The sequence below is a fragment of the Anser anser genome (genome assembly GCF_964211835.1).
Source record: "Anser anser genome assembly, chromosome: 2".
Classification (NCBI taxonomy): Eukaryota; Metazoa; Chordata; class Aves; order Anseriformes; family Anatidae; genus Anser; species Anser anser.
The window spans coordinates 117610439-117632561 of record NC_139721.1 but is presented as its reverse complement, the minus strand read 5'-3'; the positions used below and the strand labels follow the sequence as shown (position 1 = coordinate 117632561).

Below are 22123 nucleotides of genomic sequence, written 5' to 3'. Positions count from 1 at the left end.
ACCTTGTGGATCTGCCCGAAGGACCTCACTGCCACCCAGCCCCTCTGATTCTAGCGTACCTTCCCTTAGGTTTTCACCGGCGTGCCTGGTTTTAGCCCCTTCCCCCTTCGACTCTAGTTTAGAAGCTGGAAGGATTCCTGAAAACTCAAAATGTTTGAAAGTGCTGGGGAGATGCATAGTCAGCATAATGGCATATGAAAAGTAAACCTGATAAATAATATATATAGCAATATTATAATCTCTATATGTGCGGTTTCTGTTTGTTTTGTTTTATTTTTCAAAAGCTGCTGTGCGCTCAGCCTTAATCACACCCTGAGAGGACAGTCAGGAGAGTCTTTTGGGATAATTCAATGGAAGTATCCATCAAGTATGTAGAGGTATTTAAAAATCAAGTGAGGTTTTGGGTGCACAGACTACCTCGATCCTTTCCCACCAAAAGACCCCACAGCAATTAGTTATTATGAGACTTAGTATGCTGCCATTCTATCCAATTGGTTCACTTTTGAAAGACTGAGCCATATGATCAAGATCTACTTGTGTCCTTTAGACACCAATGACTATTAGAAAGAAATAGGCAGGATGATTGATGATAAGCACTGCACAACTACAGCTGGATAAACCCTGCCATGAAGATCTGAAAAGCCGTGGATGAGAGTGTCATGATGGTACATATGTACGTACATGTATGTATTTCTCATAGACCTTGGAGTCAGCAAATTCTTAAGACTTGGTACACTCAGACTGAGATGCACAAGCCACAAAGGTATACGCATTTAGATTATCTGGCTTTTAGCATTTCATTAAAAAGCTAACGTGCGTCTTACAGCCTTTGAAGGACTGTAGCGAAGTTTAGAAATTTCTACAAAATACCAGGAGATGTGAAAGGGACAGCAATGCTTATGTAAACAAGTAGCACCAAAAACCACAGGGTGGTTTCTCCTGAGAAGAACTTAGAAGTCTGTCCGTTGATATTGTAGAGAATATACTGAAACCTGTGCAAATGCTCCTTTTTATTATAAAATTGAGCATAAGTGGCTTCAATGTGAAACAATCATGCATCAGTTTTGCTGAAATGAAGTGCTGTTTAGCACATTTGTTGAACCTATTCACAAACATAGGAAGCTGTTAAACCAAATGCTCTGGCTGGATAGTTTAATGGCCATTTTAGAATTTTTTAACACTGCCAGTTATACAAGCTAAGATTATAAAAGTAATTAAATTATATGTTTTGGTCATTGGCAAATTGCTCATGGGAACCAGGAAGCAATCTTCTCTTGCTGAATTTGCTTCTTACAACATGCTTAGGCTGGGACTGTAGAAACACAACTGCTCTGAGAAATGCAGTCTTGAGGCAAAAGCTTGGTAACTTCCTTAGGCAACTACAGCTCAGCAGCTGTCCTGGGAAGAAGTGTCCTTGCTCTAGGATTCAGGACAACATTTCTCAGCATAGGAACTACTTATTTCATTTCAAAGAGTTATATTTTGCAGTAAAGAAAAAAAAAATCCACTTTTTATTTTTTTCCCTGCTTTTGTTTTTTTTTTTTTTTCTTTCCTTTATTTTTTTCTGTGATGGGACAGATGGGGTTTTCCCTGGGCAGCCTGTTCGCTGCCCCAGCTTTACCAGAATGCCTCGGGTGTTCTTTTTCATCTTTCTCCAAAGTCCCAGGTGTATTCAGAGGACTCAGCTAGCTGAATAAATGGGCTTCCTTCATGTGGTAAATCCTGTTCTCCTAATGGCTCATTAAACAATTTTTAGCTGCCAGAATTAAGCAGCCGCCAAAAACTGATTCTGAAAAAAAAAATAAAAAAATAAAAAATTTTAGTACAGTCTATCAAGTTGCGATTTTCCTTTTCTTCTTCCCTCTGGTTGGTTTCCATTTTTGTTTGATGTTTTCAGATGCCATGTGTGCACTTCTGTTGTAAAGTATTTTCTCATGTAGTCATTATCTTGTTTCAGAGTTTGAACATAGATTGTAAATGCAGAGCATCATCTGTGTGTTACTGTTTACTGATTTTGGAAGTTTGAAAGCTGGTTGACAGTTAAAACTTCAAGAAACTGGGCAGTTATTTAGGTACCTCTATAGTTAGGCAGTTTTTAGCAAAAATGTTCTCCTAGTTGTTTTCAGATAGATCTTTGGAAAGCACCAGTGAGAAAGCCCTTCTATTCTTTCTCCTTGGGCTTATTTACATCATATAGAGAGCATGAGTTTCAGCTCTAAAATTATTTGCTTGTGCTCTTTTATTATCAGATGGACTGAACTTATTCCTCTTCTTTAACCAAAATGAATAATTTAAATTTATTCATTATTTGCTTTCAAAGATAATGTTTATACCATTTTTACCAAAGCCATTCACCTATACATGCTTCTAAATATTACCAGTATGCTTTATTTTCGTACTGCTGTAAATTATAAGTACCCCAATCAAATATTACATGAAGTGTAGAGTTGCTGTGCTGTTTAAGTTGGTTACCTGGGTGAGTCTGGTCCTGTAGCTGGTTCTCACCAATGTCTTCTGTGACCTTGATCAAGTCACTTGGCACTGCCTCTGTTCTCCTGAATATCGGTATCTGTATTCTCCTGTGTCAGTATCAGTATTCCCCTGCACTCCAGTATCAACTGGAGCTGATACTGGGCATGATTCAAAGCCTGGAAAGCACAGCATCTCTATTTAAAAAAATATATATTAGTCAGATAGAGGCCAATCAAAGTGCAAGCTGTTATGAGTAGTCATTACATAAATCATTATGAGAGTGTTTATGTTAAAATATTCAACTTGGTGGTGTTTGCTATCTCTGTTAGGATTGAGGAATAAGAACCTGATAAATAAAATCTGACACTGGCTCTCAGCTAGGTCTCCAGCCTGGCATATTCATTTTTTTTCATCTCCGAATAAAAAATTGAGGAAATTTGGTTTTATGTGTTTCAATATAATGTGGTCATCTAAAATTTGATAATTTTTTGACTCCAAACCAGTTTTGGAATCTATTTTGAATGTGTGACCAAATGAGTGTTTATATACCTGTATATATGTGTATAATATTTGTATATGTATATATATATGTATATGTATTTATATATATATATATACAGATTGTAGGTTTTTGCCTGCATTTATCAAAATAGAATGATGGTTGCTTCTGTTTCATATGATGCCAGTTGTTGACCTGAATAATGAATCATAATCTTTGCAGATGAAAAGAATAGCATAATAGTAAAATATGCTATTCTCAAGAAAAAAAATAAATGCAATTGTAACTTTTCTTATCGTAATGTCACTATGCATGCTACTTGTAAAAATAATATCTATACTATTCCAATTGTTTTATCCTTCAAGGTCTCTGGGATGCATTTTATACGAGATGTGCTGTATGGACCGTGCATTTTCTGGACACAATTTTTTGTCAGTTGTGCTAAAAATTGTAGAAGGTGATACACCTTCTCTTCCTGATAGATATCCAAGCAAACTGAATGCAGTGCTGAGCAGGTATGTTGCTCTCTTGTTTATCAGTTTCTTAAGTTAATTTGGAAAATCACTGAATTATCACTTCTGTTTTCTTAATGTTTCAGCATGTTAAATAAGAATCCTTTGATGAGACCAGCAGCAGCAGAGATCCTAAAAATCCCTTATGTTGATGAACAACTAAAGGTATCTAAGAAGAAAAAGCGATAGCTGTACGCTTGCCACTTGAGTATGTTTTTTACAAAAGTAGATTGGAGACAGAAAATGTGTAGAGAAAAAATAACTTAGAGAGCAGCCAGTGGGAACATTAATCTAGGGGACTTTTGGAGCTAAATTATGATATGACTGAGGCAGAGAGGCAGTGAGAAATTAAGCCTTTCTCACTCTACATGCTGAATATACCCCCCTTTAAAATCTTATGAGTAATAAGGGGAATGGATATTTATGCATAACAAGTGCAGATCATTTGGCCTGTGTATGTGTAATCTCTAACTGTTATAGTTAGTCATAATTTTAATGAAAAACAGTGCATCTTTCTTTTTTGGTCCCTGGTTCCAACGTATTTATTATTTGACTTTATAAGGAACTAGGGAAGGAAACTGCTCAATCATTTTTTACATTAGGGCTGTTTTGTGTCATATTGGAATCTGGATCATTTTAGCCTCAAGCATCGATACTGCTTCTATTTTATTTCTTTACAGAATATACAGTACAAATACACAAATATGAATGTGAAAGACAAGGGGCTTAACTGGCAGAAAGAAGCTGCTCCCATTTTTGATGCTGTGTAAGTGTTTTTAAGTGTTTTGTGGGCAGAACTATAAACAATTATGGTGCTGCCAAATACTATCCTGTTGTAAACAAATATTTGTGTTAATCTCCTTATGCTTTGCATTTAAAGGGATTTTGCCATTCCCCAGAAATACAAGACAACCACATTAATGAGTTGCATAATCAGAATTTAGGGTAAAAAATGGATGTAATAATTAAATATTTTTATTCTGGAACCGTAAATTTTGCATGTGTATGTAGCATATGCACAAATTAATTTAGTAACAGTGGGTATGTAATTAAGTTAGGACCTTTGTCTGTATATTTTGAAGGCTTAGATCATCATTTTAGTTAAGTCATGGTCATTTATAGTACTGTTGTTTGTGTACTGACTAATTGTTGAATGTGAAGGCTATGATTCCTAAATGACGTAAAAATGAAGACATAAACATTTAAACAATTCAGCTAATACATCCATAGGATGCTATTATATTTGTCTTGTAGCTTTCTTGTGAGAAGTTAAGACTAGTGGGGTTTCTTGGCTCTTAAATCAGTACTGCCTTTGCACATGATCTCTCTTTTAGGTACTGAATATATATTAAATTAATTAATTGTTTCGAATTATGGTGCAGCAGTGATTAAAGCAAATGTCAGCACGGGCAATTTCATTTTGCCTTTGTAAATTAGCTGCGCGGTTTCAATGGCAGCTTCCATTCCTCTTTGCTTGCTGTCCCCGAGTTTTCTTGATGTGGTTTTGCTCTGTTAGGAGATAGCACATTCAAAATCAGGAGTTTGTGATCCTGTGCAGACATAGCAGTCATCTCCATTTTTTATTTCCTCTAAATAACTTCCAAGACTTCAACAGCTATCTGAAATTTCTTTTGAATGAATAAATAGTAGCAATGAAGAAGCCCATGCACCAATTCAGAATTAACAGTAGATTCAAGGGAATTTGCCTTTTCCCTTCATTCTTTTTGTGACCTCTGTTCTCAGTGTAGGCCTGCAGTTTTTCAGCTGTGGTCAGTTTGCAGTTGTTACCAAGTCTACTGCTTGCTAGTGTTCCTTTGGGAGAACTGATCAGCTGCAACTTTGCAAAAGAAAGGGTTGTTTAATAACAGTGATAGGAAGGATGTGGAATAAAGACATTGGATTCAACACAGAAAAATATTCTGTACGTTTTTGTTACCTGGTGTGACTACTTAGAATATACCAGTAAAGCTCTCATGGCTCGAAATTGTAGTTAAGAGTTTCCACCCTGTCACTTCTGTTCTTGCTTTCTCTCATTGTCAGATGAGTCTCTGTCCTCTTATCAGACAAGAGTTCTCTGTTTTGGTCTCCACTTCAGTATAAACACATTGTTGAACTTTGCAAGCATAGATATAAGAGGCAATAACAAATGATGCCTGTATTGTCTAATTCTTGGTATTCTTAATATTCTTCTGTTCTTGTTTCTGCTACAAATAGCTCTTTGCTAGTATACTGGAAACACTACAGTTACACAGGCGGATGTGCTGTACTCAGGAAATGTTAGACATATCTTTTGCTTATTGCTGCTGTGTTCAGGTTGAATTAATTAACTCTTGAGTGGATTCCTGTTTATTCAAATGAAATATAGTTAACTGCAGAGATGTTCCTCAGAGATATACCTTAACTAGTTTTGAGGCACTGAAATCTTGCCCAAATATTATGCGAACTCTCTATAAATTATGTTGAATGTTAAATGCTTATTAAAACATGCACTATGAGAATCTTCAAAAAACTTTTAATCCGTGCCTTTATTTTGTGGGTTTTCACCTACATTCCGTATAGGATTTCAAACTATCCATATGCATCAAAAGATTATAGAAGCTTTCAGGAAGCAGTATTTTTACCTGTGAAATGTATACCTGCACCTCAAACATCCCTGTGTTTCTAGAACAGATTGATGAAACCATTTTATATTATCCGTAAAATATACTATGTTCCTTTGTCATTAGTTTGAATATATCAAGTCTCATCACCTTCCAAGTGGACATCGCTTATTGACAGAGCTAACACACAGGCAGGACATGATTGCATATCCCAGGGTCTATAATTATTTTTGTTCAAAAGGAAGTCTCAAGTGTGTAAGATGAAGAGCAAGTTCTAACTACAAACATCTTTTTCTTATACTTCTGTTAAAAGCATTAAAAAGTCAGCTCCTCTGTGCTGAAGACCAGAATCCTAAAAACTGTGCAGCAGTGGATAAGAGCTATTTTTGTTAGAGCACAGAAGTTTACCTTGAACTTTTCAGAGCATCAATTTGAAAAAAAAAAAAAAAAAGGAGTCCTAGGAGATGCTTCATTATAAATCATCTTCAAATGTACTATAGTCTGATTCTTTTTTGATTACATGTTTAGAATACACAGACATGCATAATTCTATTATGACTTTTATTGCATTTATGAGAATGTTAGCTTCTGTATTGCTACTGGTAAGCAAAATGCCAAATATTTTTTGCAAGCCCATATCTAAAGAGGTAGGTACAATGAAGTAAAAATATCTGAAAAATGGTGGCATGCAAAAAAAAAAGTGGTGGAGAAATAATTTAAACGTAGTGAGTTTCCCTCATGTGCTGTAGTCCGTGTGTGTGTACAGAGAGCTGCTTGTTATGGCGTCCTCCCCAGTCATTGCTACTTTACATTTATGATTTTTTTCCTCACCAGAAATTATTTTTGGTGTGTATAGTTGAGTCTGGTTTCTTCTAGTAAAAGTCTCTAATGGCTTAGTTTATTCCAGTTCCATGCAATTCATAAATTTTAAATATTTAAGTAAGAAAAAAACTGTATGAATTCAGTTTCAAATTGGATGAAAAATGACTTTTTTTCCCATGAGGTTCTTATAATTTAAATCAGAAGTTTTTTTTAACAGGGGACAAGAAATATTTCTGCATTATTCATACTTGAGGAGTTAGTTCCATTCTTATTAATAATTAAAATCTTCTTGTCTTTGTCCTTAGTCTTTCATATTTCACAGTAATTTTCATATCTTTACACTATTTCCCTCTGTAGTCAACATTTGAAAAGCATAATGAAAGCTTCTCAGTTATTAAAATACTGATTTCAAAATGGTAGTCTGCAAGGAGTGTTGCAATTTATATGCTTACAGAACTGGGCTCTTAGATGGTAAGTGAGTTTATCTCATAAGAGCAAAAATAGATATTTAAAATGAGAACTTGTTATCATGAATAAAAAGAATGCAAAATTTTGGTGTGAGTGAAATATGAGTGCTATGTCATTGCAAATTATGGTTCAATTTTTGCAATTACTATATGATGTGAGGTAAAATCTGAAATTAATGTCCTTTTTCTGATATAGGTCTAGTATTGCTCTCCTGTATGCATAAATACAGCTGAGATACAAATGTCAATAACTGATGCTCAGCTTTCAAGGATGGTCCATGGAGTCCATTTTACCAGTGAATTGTTTTTATTGATTAGGACCAGAAACTCAAGAGGACAACATGATGATTATGGCTTTCATTGAAGATGCATTAATGCTATCTTTTATTGCAGCCAACTTGTAACAATCAATGCAAAATGTATGAATGGTATTTCTTTTTTTTCTGTGGTTCTCATTCAAAAACTGCCTTTGGATTTGTAATACGCTCAATAACGAATCCTGACAGGGAAAATATTTCACTGTGCTTCAACATTTGTTCTTTTAAGGAGCTGAGTTTACGTTTTTCTGTTCTCACATGAAATGCCTGAAATGATTCATGTTCTTCATTAATCTAAGTCTAAGTTTAAACATTTCAATGTAAAAGAAGCATTTGCTTTCCACACTAAGGTCTGTTTAGTCTGTTATAGTACCTGTGACTTTCTAATTATTCCATTTGAAATGTCAGTATGTTTCAATATCAAATCAAAATACCAATGTTTACATTTTTATATGAAAATAAGCTGGCATGCATTCAATTTCAGGCAGAGGAAAGTTCATTTGCAGACTCTACAGGAACTGTCTGAAGTTCAGAAAATGACACCACGGGAAAGAATGAGGCTGAGGAAGTTAAATGCAGCAGATGAGAAAGCAAAGAAGTTGAAGTAAGTTGTGCATAACGTTAGTTTTGTGCCCTAAGTGTGCAGTTTTCCTCTTTCAGCAGTCTAATGAGAGAACTAGAACAGTCAAGTTAAAAATAAAAGTAAGAATAAATTCAAAAAAAAAAAGTCTTCAGCTACTCAAAGTGAATCCCCATTCACTTTGGTGAGTTAAATCATAGGAATTATTTATGTAGGAAAAAAAGTCAGAGCTTTAGCCCAAAACTGGTACTTTGAGCATAGTATTTCGGGTTAAATAACTACACGAGAGATTTACAGATTCATTACAATAGGGGATTTTGTTAATGACTTGTCATTTTAAGGATTGCACATTCTGAGGAGTCAGACATTTAGTTACAGTACAGCTTTTTTCAATTCTTTTGTCCTAAGAGATTTGTCAATGGAAGTTAATAGCTCAGAAAAAATAATCTTATCAAATGACCAAACAGTGGGGTCAACATGTTACATGGGCTTTATAGTTTATCGTTCTATTAAGAAAGTTGCAATGAAAGGGAGGATTTTAAGTACCATTTCTGAGTGGCATGTGGGAAACATCTTGAAGGCTGTATATCTGTGCATGAATTCCATTTTTAAATAGAAGGAAAATACTGTTTTGATGACACACTCTAGTTTTTGCCCATTAAAAATGTTCAGTGTTTCCTCTGATGTGAATGAAAATCAGAAAAGCTCCACATTCATTTTTAACATTTTCTTCAAAAGTGTCTTGCAAAGTGCAATGTAAATTAACAAATGTCAGTTATTTATAAGGGGTAATAGAGGAATAATTATTTCTGATCATGAGAATCAGCATCTTAACACTGTTATGCCAAAGCAAGCTAGAAGTTCAGTAAGGCGATGACATCTTACTACAGAGAAATATTGGAAAGTAACATGAAGTCTGAATTTATGGCCTCAGTAACTTTGTAGCTGTTGCATCTACCTGCAAATGAATAGTAATCGCAGTTGAGAGAAAATTTTCTGTAAAATCACTAGTGTTACTTGTGACAGCCTGTTGTGTCCATACCCAAAAGCTGCAAATAAAAAAAATAAAGGCTTTCATTTCCTTTTGGAAAACATGTCTGATTAGCATTTTTGTCTGTTTGACACCAACTCTTGCGTTTGAGACTGGAGATGGTATGCAAGTTTATTCTCATTAAAACAACAACAACAACAAAAAAAAACTCATTGAAATGAAACCACTATATAAAATGTAACACCTCTTCTACATGGTTTTTACAATAATATGGTAGGCCCATTCTTATATGAAATTTATATATAGGAAGTCTCTCTGTTTTTTTTTTTTTTACTGGATGGAAATTAGGAAGTAATACTAATTGCAGGATCTTTGTAGTTTGCTTTTCATTTTCTTTGCTTTCTTTCATTTTAAAATTTTCTATTTATTTTTCACATTTTTCTCCAGCAACAAAAGTAAATATATTATTTTGTAATGTAAAGGCAACATATTAATCTAGAATCTTAGATTAAAATTAAAAATTAATCTTATTCTCAGTCATGAATCTTCAAAATGGATCAATTCAACTTCAACTCTGGGTTATTGCCAGCTGATTCTGCCTGAAAATATGAAACAGTGCAAAAACATAGTACCTTCTCACACTGGAGATCTGCTCTCAGCAGTGCAAATCTAGACATAGAAGAGATTAGGATATTTAGTGATGGAAACTGGAGGGTTTGCTTAATGTAGGATGTAGCATAAGTAGTCCTGCACAGAAAAAGCACAATTACCAACTGTACCCCAGGAGAAGTGTTCATAGCACACAAGTGTTGTGTGCCTGTCTTTATCTGAAAGGACCCTGGACTACACAGTGGAATAAAGTCTGACATGTTTAAGATCTTTGGAAGAGACAAAAGCATCTTGGACTGATAATTTACTATTTTTCAATTAAGTTATGCACATTGTGAAAGATAAATATAAAAACTGTTTGGAAATAAGGCCTGAGATCTGTTTCTGAGTTCACTAAAACTAACCTCACCTTGAGCAGATGCCATGAATGTTTGGCACCGTAGCACGCTGATTATGGAAATTGCTTTTCCACATCTACTATTAGAAGATCCCTTTGTGCAATCCCTGATATCATATCCTAATCACAAATAATCTGTATTTACAGACAGCTGGCAGAAGAAAAATATCAAGAAAATATCAAAAGAATGCAAGAATTCAGGTCCCGTAATTTTCAGCAGCTGAATGTCGATGTCCTACATGTAAGTATGGGCTGTTGTTTTGGATACCTTGTTTATGCACTTTCAATGTACCTCTTTTCTGTTCTACACACACTTTCTTTAGGACTACACAGACAGTCCGGTCCAGAGATTAACAATTTGGAAGTGCATCGAAGCCTGGACCACTTAGCTGAACCCTGTGCATCTGTGATGAGAGCAATTATAGTCAGATGTTCAGACACAGTTCAACAAGTTCTCTATTTATTGAACAAGTTTCTGTTTAGACACCCGTAAATCTAAATCTGCTCTCTGAAATGGACTTACTGATTTTTTGTGTGATAATCAGAGTTCAAAATACATTCATTTTCAGGATTTGTAATCCTTTAAACGCTCTTATTTGGCATGGCTGTGGGTTCTTTTCATTTGATTAGTAAAGAATATTAACATTTAAACTGTCTTCTTAGCAAGAATAAAGTCTTGGAATGCCTCCCAGTATAACGTGACCTTTGCTTTTAGGGTATCTGCAACAGAAGATAGTCCTGTTCAGTACTGGTACTACGTTTTATCATACAGTGAACAGCATCAGTTTGGAAATAGTAAAAGCATCACAGAAATAATAAGATTTGTTTTAGTGTTTTGTTTTCTATCTTTTCTGTAGCGTGTACTCTAGTTTCTGTTTCTCATTATCTCTGGAGAAAAAAAGCATGTTAAATCTGTGTTAGCTTGTGGCTGAGTCACTGCTGATCATTTAGAAAAGAGTTAGGAGGGTGGTTTTTTTGTTGTTGTTTTGTTTTTTTGCTTAATATGAGTCCCTGCAGTTGTGTGGATCAGGGCAGCCATTGTATTGTGGTCCTGCTGAAAGCTCTAACTGTACCTTTTTCTCTGTGCTGCTTTGTTTGATTAAGGAATCTGATGAACAGACTTCAAAACTGCTAATTCATTCTGAGCCAGTCATTACATGTGACTCTGTGTCCGTAGGATGCGATGAACAAAGTGAAAATGAGAGATCAAGTCAACTCTGCATGTCTAAACTTACAGACCATGGTAAGAATTAAAAATTTTATATTGAAATGAAACTTCCAATAAACAAACCAAGATTTGATTTTGTCCCCTATACTTAATCTATGGTGCAGAAACTGCAGTATAAAAAACAGTCAGATTTGTACAGTAGTCAAATAATTTACAAAGAGAACTAGGAAATAATCTAGGTGGATGCATGTAGACTGGATGTACAGCATGGTTATGTGGCAGGAGGTCTGGGTGTCCAGAGTTTGAGTGGCTTCTGAGCAGCAAAGAAAGTGAACGCACCTTCTCCAGAAGAGATGAAGAGTTAGAAGAAAATAGCTTTAACCTTTGCACAGACGAAATGACTTGCATTAGAAACACATTTCCTAAATTAGCTCTTGAGTGCAAGAAAAACAGTACAAGAATGCAGAGCATTTTGCACCTTTGGTATACTTTGATACCATTTTCATTACCTATAGCAATGAGAGAAGCAGATGGAAACTCTTTAAACTGTGCTTACCTATACTGTCCTCAAATACGTAGCTACTGTTTAGAGGATATGAATACTATAAAACATGTGCTTAACTGTAGATAGACAAACAAATAGTCAAGCTTTGGAAAAAGAGTTAGACTGTGGAGATGTACTTAATGAGGACAATATTTGTCAGAGCACGTGTATATGTTTTGTTTCTATGGTCTTCTGGAATAATGTCATACCTTTTAATATTTAAGAATCGTTGTGTAATCACTATTATGGTGGAAGATTTTTATTCAGATTACAATCTTGAAAGTATGCATTAATATCATTTAAAATTTAGAAACTAATAGCTCAGTGTTTTAGTGTTGTTTTATGTGAGTCTGTGAAGGGATGTGTCATTAAATCAAAGGCATCAAAATCAGTTTGTTTGAGATGGAGGTGGTTTTTTTAATAGCAAATGGCTTTTTTCTTTCAATGTAGCCTCATTTATGTCGACGTGGTTGGCTTGCTATTTCACAGTACAAGGAGGGATGATCTGTGTAGGAGAGAACCCAGCTGCTAGAAATACATCCTGAGGGGAGGGTGGAGAAGCTTGCAAGTAGGAGACTGAGAGAAAGCAGTAAATGTGTGTGGGAGATGTACTGGGCAAAGCATACAAAGAAACCTAAATAGAAACAGAACAACATGCAAGAAAGGAAAGAAACTGATGTTTCTGTCTTTAGAGGTCATTTAATTGTTAAACTATAATGATAGAAGTAAGGTACATTTATATTTGTGATAGAAAAGTTTGGACAATCCAAAGCTATACAAAACTGAGTGTGTGTTTAATGACACTGCTTTTGTCAGACTCTCCAAAGTGGCAGATTCATGAGAAAAAGGGCTTATGGATAAACAAAGGGAATTACATGGCTTCTCTTCCTTGCTTCCTGAATACCTTGTTCTGAACCTGATATCACAGCTCTTACTTATTCTACTCAGTATTCATTCTCTTCATTAAAAATTTCACTGCAACCATACATGTTCTACATGCTATTAATTAAATTATTAGTGGAGTCTTTGTAGCTGAAAATGTAGAAACAGTTTCTGCTATTGATTTTCAGTAGAATTTGGTTCTCAATCAACAGGCTGTACAATAGAAAAACAAGAAATCTAGAAGCAAGGCTATAAAATGATTTTGTAAAGTTGTCTTACATGTGAATACATTTGGCTAACCTATACCAGGTTAGCAGAAGTAGTTAGATGAATGCCAGACTAACAAGCTCTGTAGTTATAACTAAGAACTAAAAGCAATTGAGGAAAGGGCAAAAAGGCAGGGGAGGGAGTCTGTACATGCATACCAGGGAGGCTCAGCAACAGCAGCCTTTAAGGTACTTCAGTGCAGACCTAATAATCCTCTCAGGAGTGGGAAAAGTGGTTGGGAACAGCTAAGGATAGTATCCCAATCCCAACAAGTAGGAAGGAAAGTTGAAGTTATTTTCAGCTCATATCCTGAAGTCCTTGAAAAATTTGCAATGTGAAGAGAAGAATAGGACTTAGAGGACAGGATGAGGCTCTTAAAAGATTAGGGAGATGTACAGAAAATAAAACACTTTATACTGTGCTTTCACTGAAAATTACCTAAAGCATTATGAAACACAGGTGTATGTGGTTGGGGAAGGTGTCAGATACAAAGCTTGAGGTTTGGTTTTAGTAAGTAGATTTACAAAACATGGCATCTGATCCAATTTTAGCAGTAGTATGCACATTTATTGAAAGCTGGGGAAAAAGGCAGTATAGTTAGATGAATGAAAATCAAGATCACGGTTTGGAGTTCAGAATATCATGATGGACAAGTTTCAGCAAAGTCAAGAACATCTAACTGCTGAAGAGTTCCCTGGGAAATACAAGCTTCTCTCCGTGTTTGTTTTATGTAATCAGCAATGATCTTTCGAATATTATTCATTCTAGTTACCACCTCTGTACACTTGAGGGACATTTAAAAGAGTTGTCTGAAATCACAAATAGCTGACAAATCTGTTAGTCTTCAAAAGGGTTTACTTTTTGGGAATGTGAAAGAGATCTAAGCAGACACTGTGCTTTCGATGTTGAGGAGAACTCAGTCTATTACAGAAGAGGTCCATTCAGACTGTTCACAGGTTGTACAACAACTTCTTCAGAAACTTAAAGAAATAATCTGATTCTTATAGTACTTACAGATAAATGCTGCGGGCAATATACTGTTCTAAATAAAAAAAATTGTTAGTTCTTCAACACTATGTTCTTTATTAAACCACCTAGCCGTGTTTTTGTTGTGGCTTCCCTTGGAAGACAGATAAGCACCACACATGTGTACCCTCACTCCCCCGTGGTGGCATGGGAGAGAGAACTGGAAAAAAAGTAAAACTCAAGGACTGAGAGAAAGATAGCTCAGTAGGACAGAAAGAAAAGGAAAAAAAAAAAAACAACAACAACAAAAGAGTAATGAAAAAAGAATACGAGAAACAAATGCACAAAGCAATTGCTCACCAGTTGCCAAAAAATGCCCAGCCAGCACCCAAGCAGCAGAAGTCTGACTTATCACATCAGATTCCTGCCCAGTCCTAGTCTTCAGCACGACCCCATGCGGTATGGGACATGGCTCTGGCCGGTTTGGGCCAGCTGTCCTGGCTGCGTCCCCTCCCAGCTCGTGGTGCACCCACAGCCTCCTGGCTCCAGGGCGGTATGGGCAGCTGGAACGTCCTTGACTCTGTGTAAGCAGTGCTCTGCGACAACTGAAAGATCGGCGTGTTATCAGCATCACTGTCATCCGAAATCCAGAACCCAGCTCCATACCAGCTACTGGGAAGACAAGGAACTCTGTCCCAGCTGAAACCAGGACAGCCTCGTGCACTTCCCGGCAGCTCCTCAAAAGCATCCCTGAGCGCGCATTTTACGGAATCCCGCTTCTGACAACAGTGAAGTTCATGCCGTGACCTTCCAGAGGGTTGACCCCTTCAGGGATGCCCCCACCCTGCAGCTGTAGAGAGATGGCAAGTGGGAGTTGGTAGGATGCTGCAATACACAAGGACACGGAGGCTTTCTTTGCTGAAAAGTTCTCTTTACTACACATGGCCACAGACCACCACTAGGCAATGTTCTGTGGTTCAAGGCAAGCATGGGGAGAGGTATGAGGCTAATTAAGAAAAGCCATCTCGCAACACCGAACCCAGGAGTGGGCCCCAAGGAATCAAGAACAAAGTGTCACTGCAAAGACGTGAGACTCCCGTCAAAGAGTTGGGAGTCAGCCGGGCATCCCCAGCAAAGGTTCAATGGATTGAGGATGTCGTGTAGGCAAGAACAATTTGTGCAGCACAGGAAGTTCTGAGGGAGAGAGGCGCTCCATTTTGGGTCGAAAAGGAGTCCTTTTTCTATCAAGAGAGACAGAAGAGGGCAGAGGACACCACCTCCTCAGAGCAGCCAAAAGCCGCTGCTAATTTCTGTGTTTCACCTGAGACAAGCGATAGACACCGATGCTTCCTAGTCTCTGAGAAGGACACCTTTCCCAGAGCCGTTCCTCCTTCTCAGACAGTCCGTTGTTCTTGTAGTTCCTTGCTTTTGCCCTTGGTGGTGGTGTCTTCAGGAAGTCTCTGGTTCTTAGGTACCCTTAGGCTGCACTTGCAGGAGGCCAGCAGCGCCTTCCAAGGATGCTGCAGGTTGCCAGGCCCGGTTCCCAGCTGGCAGGCATTCTCTTCTGGCAGGCTTTTAGGAGGCTTTTGCTGTCAGCCTTTTTCCCAGTCGGGCCAGGTCACCTTTGCAGCTGCTCCCATCCCCAGCGCTTTCCCATTCCCATGTTGACTTCTCATCCCCCAAATGACTTCTCACCCCCAAGTCTCACTTGGGGACCCGCCACCCGCAGCCACTCCCCATCAGGAGCAGACATCCCCAAACCAATCTGTGGCGCAGGCAGCAGGAGAGCGCTGCGTTCAGCACCCCTCCCCCGCCCCTCCCCCCCCTTCTGACCGATGCAGGAATAAGTGCAGGCAGAGGCTTTGCAGGGTGGAAAAGTTGTAATTTATTCTTGGGGTAATTGTGGCTGCCACCCCCAGCCCGTCCCCAGGTGAGGCGCGGCCGCCTGCTCAGTTGCGGGGCCTGGCCTGCCGGCCCGCGTGGTCGCCAGACCCCGGCTCCTCCTGCTGGACCCGACGTAGCCACTCTATGTCCTCCGGGTTGTCGTACCACAGGGGCAGTGGCAGTCTGTGCCTGTCCTGCCCCAAGCGCCAGGAGCGGCTGCGGACAAGCTCTCGCGCTTCAAAGGGGCTGCGCTCCCTGCGCCTGGGCGAGGCGCTGCGGGAGCGGTAGCCTGAGGGGCTCCTCTGCCGCTGCTGCTGCTGCTGCTGCCGCCGCTCCAGCCGCGCGTCGCGTTGCAATCTTCTGCGGGGTCGTCGGGCCAGGCGCACAACTCCAACGATGGGCCCGCGGCACAGCGGGCAGGTGTTTCTTTCTGCAGCCCAGGCCTGGATGCAATCCAGGCAGAAGGAGTGCCTGCAGGGGTCCACGCAAGCTGCGTTGGACAGCTGGTCCAAGCAGATGGGGCACGTCTCGTCCTCGGGGGCCTCCTCTGGCTGCTCCTGCTGCTGTGGCCGGCTCATGGTGCCTGCCGCCGCCGCGACGTGGAGCTGGTCGTCCTCTGGGGGAGGCTGCCTTGGTGGCAGGCGCTTAGCAGCAGCCTGGGGTCTTCAGCACCTCCCTTGCCTCGCGGGTCGCCGGCAGGACCTCAACGCCTCACGTGTCACCAGCGTGCCACCAGGAGGACTACTGCAGATAGAACCAGGAAGAAAATATTCTAGCAGCAAACAGACGTTAGCTTTCTAGGTTCAACCAAGTTGTCTAGAGTACTGTAGCTGTCAACATTCCGTGTATGGATTGCAAACATTGCTATTAGAATGGCAAATATGCTTATGATCGGTTATACTTGGCAAGACTGCGCTTAGGACAGATGAGGTACATAGATGTCTATACATTTGAGACCCTTACCGAAGGCCCTCGATGGCTCGCGTGCAACAAGAATGGCTTCGCGTGTGCCTCTTGCAACACCTCCGCCTCTCTCTCTCCTTCCAGCCGTGGGACCTCGAGCTCTCGACTACCACCAGCCAGACTGGCCGCAGGCGCGCCGCTCAGGGCACTTATAGCCAGCCACCTTTTGTGAGGTCATAGGGTGACATCAGAAGGGTCTCGGGGTGTCCCTGATGGCAGCACTGACAGAGGTCACCTGGCCGTTGTGAGACAATGCTGACGTGAGATGGCTGCTCCACGCTGACAGGAGCCAAGCATGGAGAGCGGTATCAGGCTAATTAAGAAAAGCCATCTCGGAAGAGACCGAACCCAGGAGTGGGCCAAGGAGTGGGCCCTAAGGTATCAAGAATAAAGTGTCACTTCAAATACCTGAGACTCCCGTCAAGTCAGTGCTGCCATCAGGGACACCCCGAGACCCTTCTGATGTCACCCTATGACCTCACAAAAGGTGGCTGGCTATAAGTGCCCTGAGCGGCGCGCCTGCGGCCAGTCCGGCTGGTGGTGGTCGAGAGCTCGAGGTCCCACGGCTGGAAGGAGAGAGAGAGGCGGAGGTGTTGCAAGAGGCACACGCGAAGCCATTCTTGTTGCACGCGAGCCATCGAGGGCCTTCGGTAAGGGTCTCAAATCTACAGACATCTATGTACCTCATCTGTCCTAAGCGCAGTCTTGCCAAGTATAACCGATCATAAGCATATTTGCCATTCTAATAGCAATGTTTGCAATCCATACACGGAATGTTGACAGCTACAGTACTCTAGACAACTTGGTTGAACCTAGAAAGCTAACGTTTGTTTGCTGCTAGAATATTTTCTTCCTGGTTCTATCTGCAGTAGTCCTCCTGGTGGCACGCTGGTGACACGTGAGGCGTCGAGGTCCTGCCGGCGACCCGCGAGGCAAGGGAGGTGCTGAAGACCCCAGGCTGCTGCTAAGCGCCTGCCACCAAGGCAGCCTCCCCCAGAGGACGACCAGCTCCACGTCGCGGCGGCGGCAGGCACCATGAGCCGGCCACAGCAGCAGGAGCAGCCAGAGGAGGCCCCCGAGGACGAGACGTGCCCCATCTGCTTGGACCAGCTGTCCAACGCAGCTTGCGTGGACCCCTGCAGGCACTCCTTCTGCCTGGATTGCATCCAGGCCTGGGCTGCAGAAAGAAACACCTGCCCGCTGTGCCGCGGGCCCATCGTTGGAGTTGTGCGCCTGGCCCGACGACCCCGCAGAAGATTGCAACGCGACGCGCGGCTGGAACGGCGGCAGCAGCAGCAGCGGCAGAGGAGCCCCTCAGGCTACCGCTCCCGCAGCGCCTCGCCCAGGCGCAGGGAGCGCAGCCCCTTTGAACCACGACAGCTTGTCCGCAGCCGCTCCTGGCGCTTGGGGCAGGACAGGCACAGACTGCCACTGCCCCTGTGGTACGACAACCCCGAGGACACAGACTGGCTACGTCGGGTCGAGCAGGAGGAGCCGGGGTCTGGCGACCACGCGGGCCGGCAGGCCAGGCCCCGCAACTGAGCAGGCGGCCGCGCCTCACCTTGGGACGGGCTGGGGGTGGCAGCCACAATTACCCCAGGAATAAATTACGACTTTTCCACCCTGCAAAGCCTCTGCCTGCACTTCTTCCTGCAGTGGTCAGAAGGGGGGGGAGGGCTGGGGGTCAGGGGGGTGCTGATCGCAGCCCTCTCCTGCTGCCCGCGCCGCCAATTGGTTTGGGGATGTCTGCTCCTGATGGGGAGCGGCTGCGGGTGGCGGGTCCCCAAGTGAGACTTGGGGGTGAGAAGTCATTTGGGGGATGAGAAGTCGTCATGGGAATGGGAAAGTGTTGGGGACGGTGGCAGCCACCAAGGTTTAAATTGCTCAGTTGTTTTATCAGCCTCACATGCTAAGAAGATTCAGCTCTATCCACAAAATCCAGGCTGAAGAAGGAACACGGTGCCTAAAGTAGAATTTAAATAAGTTAGCTGAGTTTGTAAAAGATCAAAAGTGCTGAAGCAGTTAAACAGTGACTGAGCATGTGCAAAACAGAAAGGAGAGAAGTACAAGATGAAGAAGATTATGAGCCTTCATCAGAAAGCCCCCAAAGTGCAACCACCAGAGGTTACTGCGCCTGCGATAGCAGGAGGGACAATATGATAATTAGGTCTGAGAAACCATTAGCATAAGTCCTGCCCTTTCTTGTGAATTGCAGGAATATGTATATCACTGTACCTTAAATACGTACTCCTTGTCTTGCTTAGGTGTACATGTTGTATGGAATTATTCCCCACATAACCCAGCGCTGTTAATAAAGAATACCTGCTTTCTAATTCTCCAAAATGAGTCTTGGAAAGTTGCATTGCTTTTTGCGTTCCGCCATTGATAAGGACAGAACAAGAAACTAAGGAACAACTTATCACCTGGGAAGGCAGAAATTGGCCAGAGACAGTGGGAACATGCATGAGAAACCTAGGGTTGTTTAGAGAAAATCAGGATGTCGCGCTGTGGAGTGGCTGCACTCCCTGCGCCTGAGCAAGACGCTATGGGATCAGTACCTGGAGCTGCTCATCTGCCACTGCACAACCCCAAGCAGCGCTACAGGCTGGGAGATGAGTGGCTGTAAAGCTGCCTGGCAGAGAATGACCTGGGAGTATTGGTTGACAGTCGGCTGAGCACGAGCCAGCAGTGTACTCAGGTGATCAAGAAGGCCAACAGCATCCTGCCTTGTATAAGAAACAGTGTGTCCAGCAGGACTAGGGAAGTGATTGTGCCCCTGTACTCTGCTATGGTGAGGTCGCACCTTGAGTACTGTGTTCAGTTTTGGGCCCCTCCCTACAAGACGGACATCGAGGTCCTGGAGTGTATCCAGAGAAGGGCAACGAAGCTGTTGAAGGGCCTGGAACATAAGGCTTACGAAGAGAGGCTGAGAGAACTGGGGTTGTTTAGCCTGGAGAAGAGGAGGCTCAGGGGCGACCTTATAGCTCTCTACAGGTACCTTAAAGGAGGTTGTAGCAAGGTGGGGATTGGTCTATTCTCCCATGCGTCTGGTGATAGGATGAGGGGGAATGGGCTAAAGTTGTACCAGGGGAGGTTTAGGTTGAATGTTAGGAAGAACTTCTTTACTGAAAGTCAGGTTGTTGGGCATTGGAATGCGCTGCTGAGGGGAGTGGTTGAGTCACCATCCCTGGAGGTCTTTAAAAGACGTTTAGATGTAGAGCTTAGTGATATGGTTTAGTGTAGGACTTGTTAGTGTTAGGTCAGAGGTTGGACTAGGTGATCTTGGAGGTCTCTCCCAGCCTAGGTAATTCTGTGATTCTGTGATTAATCAAACTCAAGAAGGGTCCGGTTTTAACATGGGAGTGGGCAACAGTGAAAAGTTATGTGAATAGCAAGTTCTGCTATTTTTGTTTCAGTGACCCAGGAGAGGAAGCTGTGCATTGAGAACACACGTTTTCAGAGCTGTTATCTTGGCTGCTCTTGGTGCTTTGCTAGAGAAGTGCTGTCCACAGTGGCATCATTTCCCCACCATTTGCTTTTGTTCCGTAGAAAAAGTACAAGCTTCCTTTGCACCACTGAGTCCAGTGTGTGGCTGCCATATGTATCTACTCATACTTCCCCGTTCCTAAAGAATTTGACCAGTTTGATATATTCTGGAAAGATCCCTCTGCTTCTCTGTGTAGAAAGTTGTTTCTGGGCCAAAATATTGCAGTGTTTTTGAACCTTCTTATTTCTGCCTTAGATTTACCTCTGGCTGTTTCATGTCAGCATTTGCAGGGTGCATCACTCTATTGACTTGCAGCTTAAATAGTGATTTTCCTTCCTTTGCTTACTCTCCTCATGATTTCATAAGCAGCATGACACCATTAACATCCTTCTGTGTAACACTTCTATAAAATATTTCTGTATTTTTCATACCTTTTAACACTGGCCACTCACAGCATACCAAAACCCTCCTTCCTTAAGATGCTTCCCAGCTGTCATCTCCCAGTTGACAACAGATTATTTTTGTTTTAATGCTTGCACTCTGCTAGGACTCTGTTCTTTGAATTTTCCTTTTCCATGATTCCAGTTCTCAGGGTCATCCAGTGTATGTTGTTATAATATTCTGGTCTTTCTTTGTATTGGTGATTCACTCTAGCTTAGCTTCTGGAAAGTGGTTCTATACATACTGACTCCAGCAGAGCAGACCTCTCCCTTACCAGCTTTGCTGTGTTGTTCCTGGTTACATAGATTTATATAACCCGTGTGTAAAGTGGTAACTGTATGTTTTAATTGTATTAAGACACCTTTCCCAAGATGAAGGGTGAAAATGGCCTGGACCATAAAAGCTTGCTACTGTTACATAAACTGCTATGTGCAAGACCTGATGCAAACAATCTTCCACTGATTTAGTGTGCAAGCTAATTCCTCAATTATTTGCAGCTGCAGATTACATATCATACCATCTAATCAACATGCCCTTCCCATATCCCATCTAGTAACAGCAAAACCACAGCTGATTAGTCAGTTCGGAGCTATGTAATTTGACACATGATATGCAGGTCCTCGAGGGATCAAGTAGGTATTCTAGTACTGGGAGCTTATTTCAGAGATGTCTGGCTAGTCTAAGCTAACTCTCTAGATTTCTCCTTGAAACTTTTTCTGCACAGTGGTGTGTTGCTTCTGTGCCCTTCCCACCCCTCTTGTCACCATCCTTACAGTGCTGGAAGCATCTGAAGTGCTGCTCTGCAGAGCTGGCTGAGCTTGCAAGGAAATCAAGTCTCCTCTCATAAAACATCAGCCAATATGTTAGGGGAACTCGTAATCACAAAAGCATAGGGAATCCTCTTAGCATGCACTGCCAGCAGGGATGTGCACTGCCACATCCACAGTGGGTTATTAAGAAATATCTCTGTAAATCTTTGGGTTCTGGATCTTAGGAGGACCAGGTCTCCTGGTCCTAGGTTTTGCTACATTTTGCATGCTTGCTAGAGCAAAGGATTCTTCAAGTTTGGGTAACTACTCTTCTGCACATTGCAGATCTACTAAGAGTTGTCGCAGGTGGGTAGATAATGTTACTTGCAAAGGTTTAAATATGTGCTTTACATTTCTATTTCTCTTAAGTTACTGTAATAATCTTCTGAAGTTTTACATCTTTACTCATACAATCTGGAGCAATAAATGTTTCTTTTATTTGTAGA

At 41.3% G+C, this 22123-nt stretch overlaps 1 protein-coding gene across 6 annotated transcripts in view; it reads left to right on the top strand.

Moving 5' to 3' along the window:
* Positions 1 to 22123, top strand: part of NEK11 (NIMA related kinase 11) — a 106737-nt gene that overhangs the window by 41740 nt on the left and 42874 nt on the right. For all 6 annotated transcript variants that reach the window (XM_083823159.1, XM_083823160.1, XM_083823157.1 and 3 more), the window contains 6 exons: positions 3337 to 3486; positions 3570 to 3648; positions 4164 to 4249; positions 8174 to 8293; positions 10414 to 10507; positions 11371 to 11509. In XM_083823159.1, the coding sequence (XP_083679285.1) occupies positions 3337 to 3486; positions 3570 to 3648; positions 4164 to 4249; positions 8174 to 8293; positions 10414 to 10507; positions 11371 to 11509 (668 nt within the window). The remainder of the gene's footprint in view (positions 1 to 3336; positions 3487 to 3569; positions 3649 to 4163; positions 4250 to 8173; positions 8294 to 10413; positions 10508 to 11370; positions 11510 to 22123) is intronic.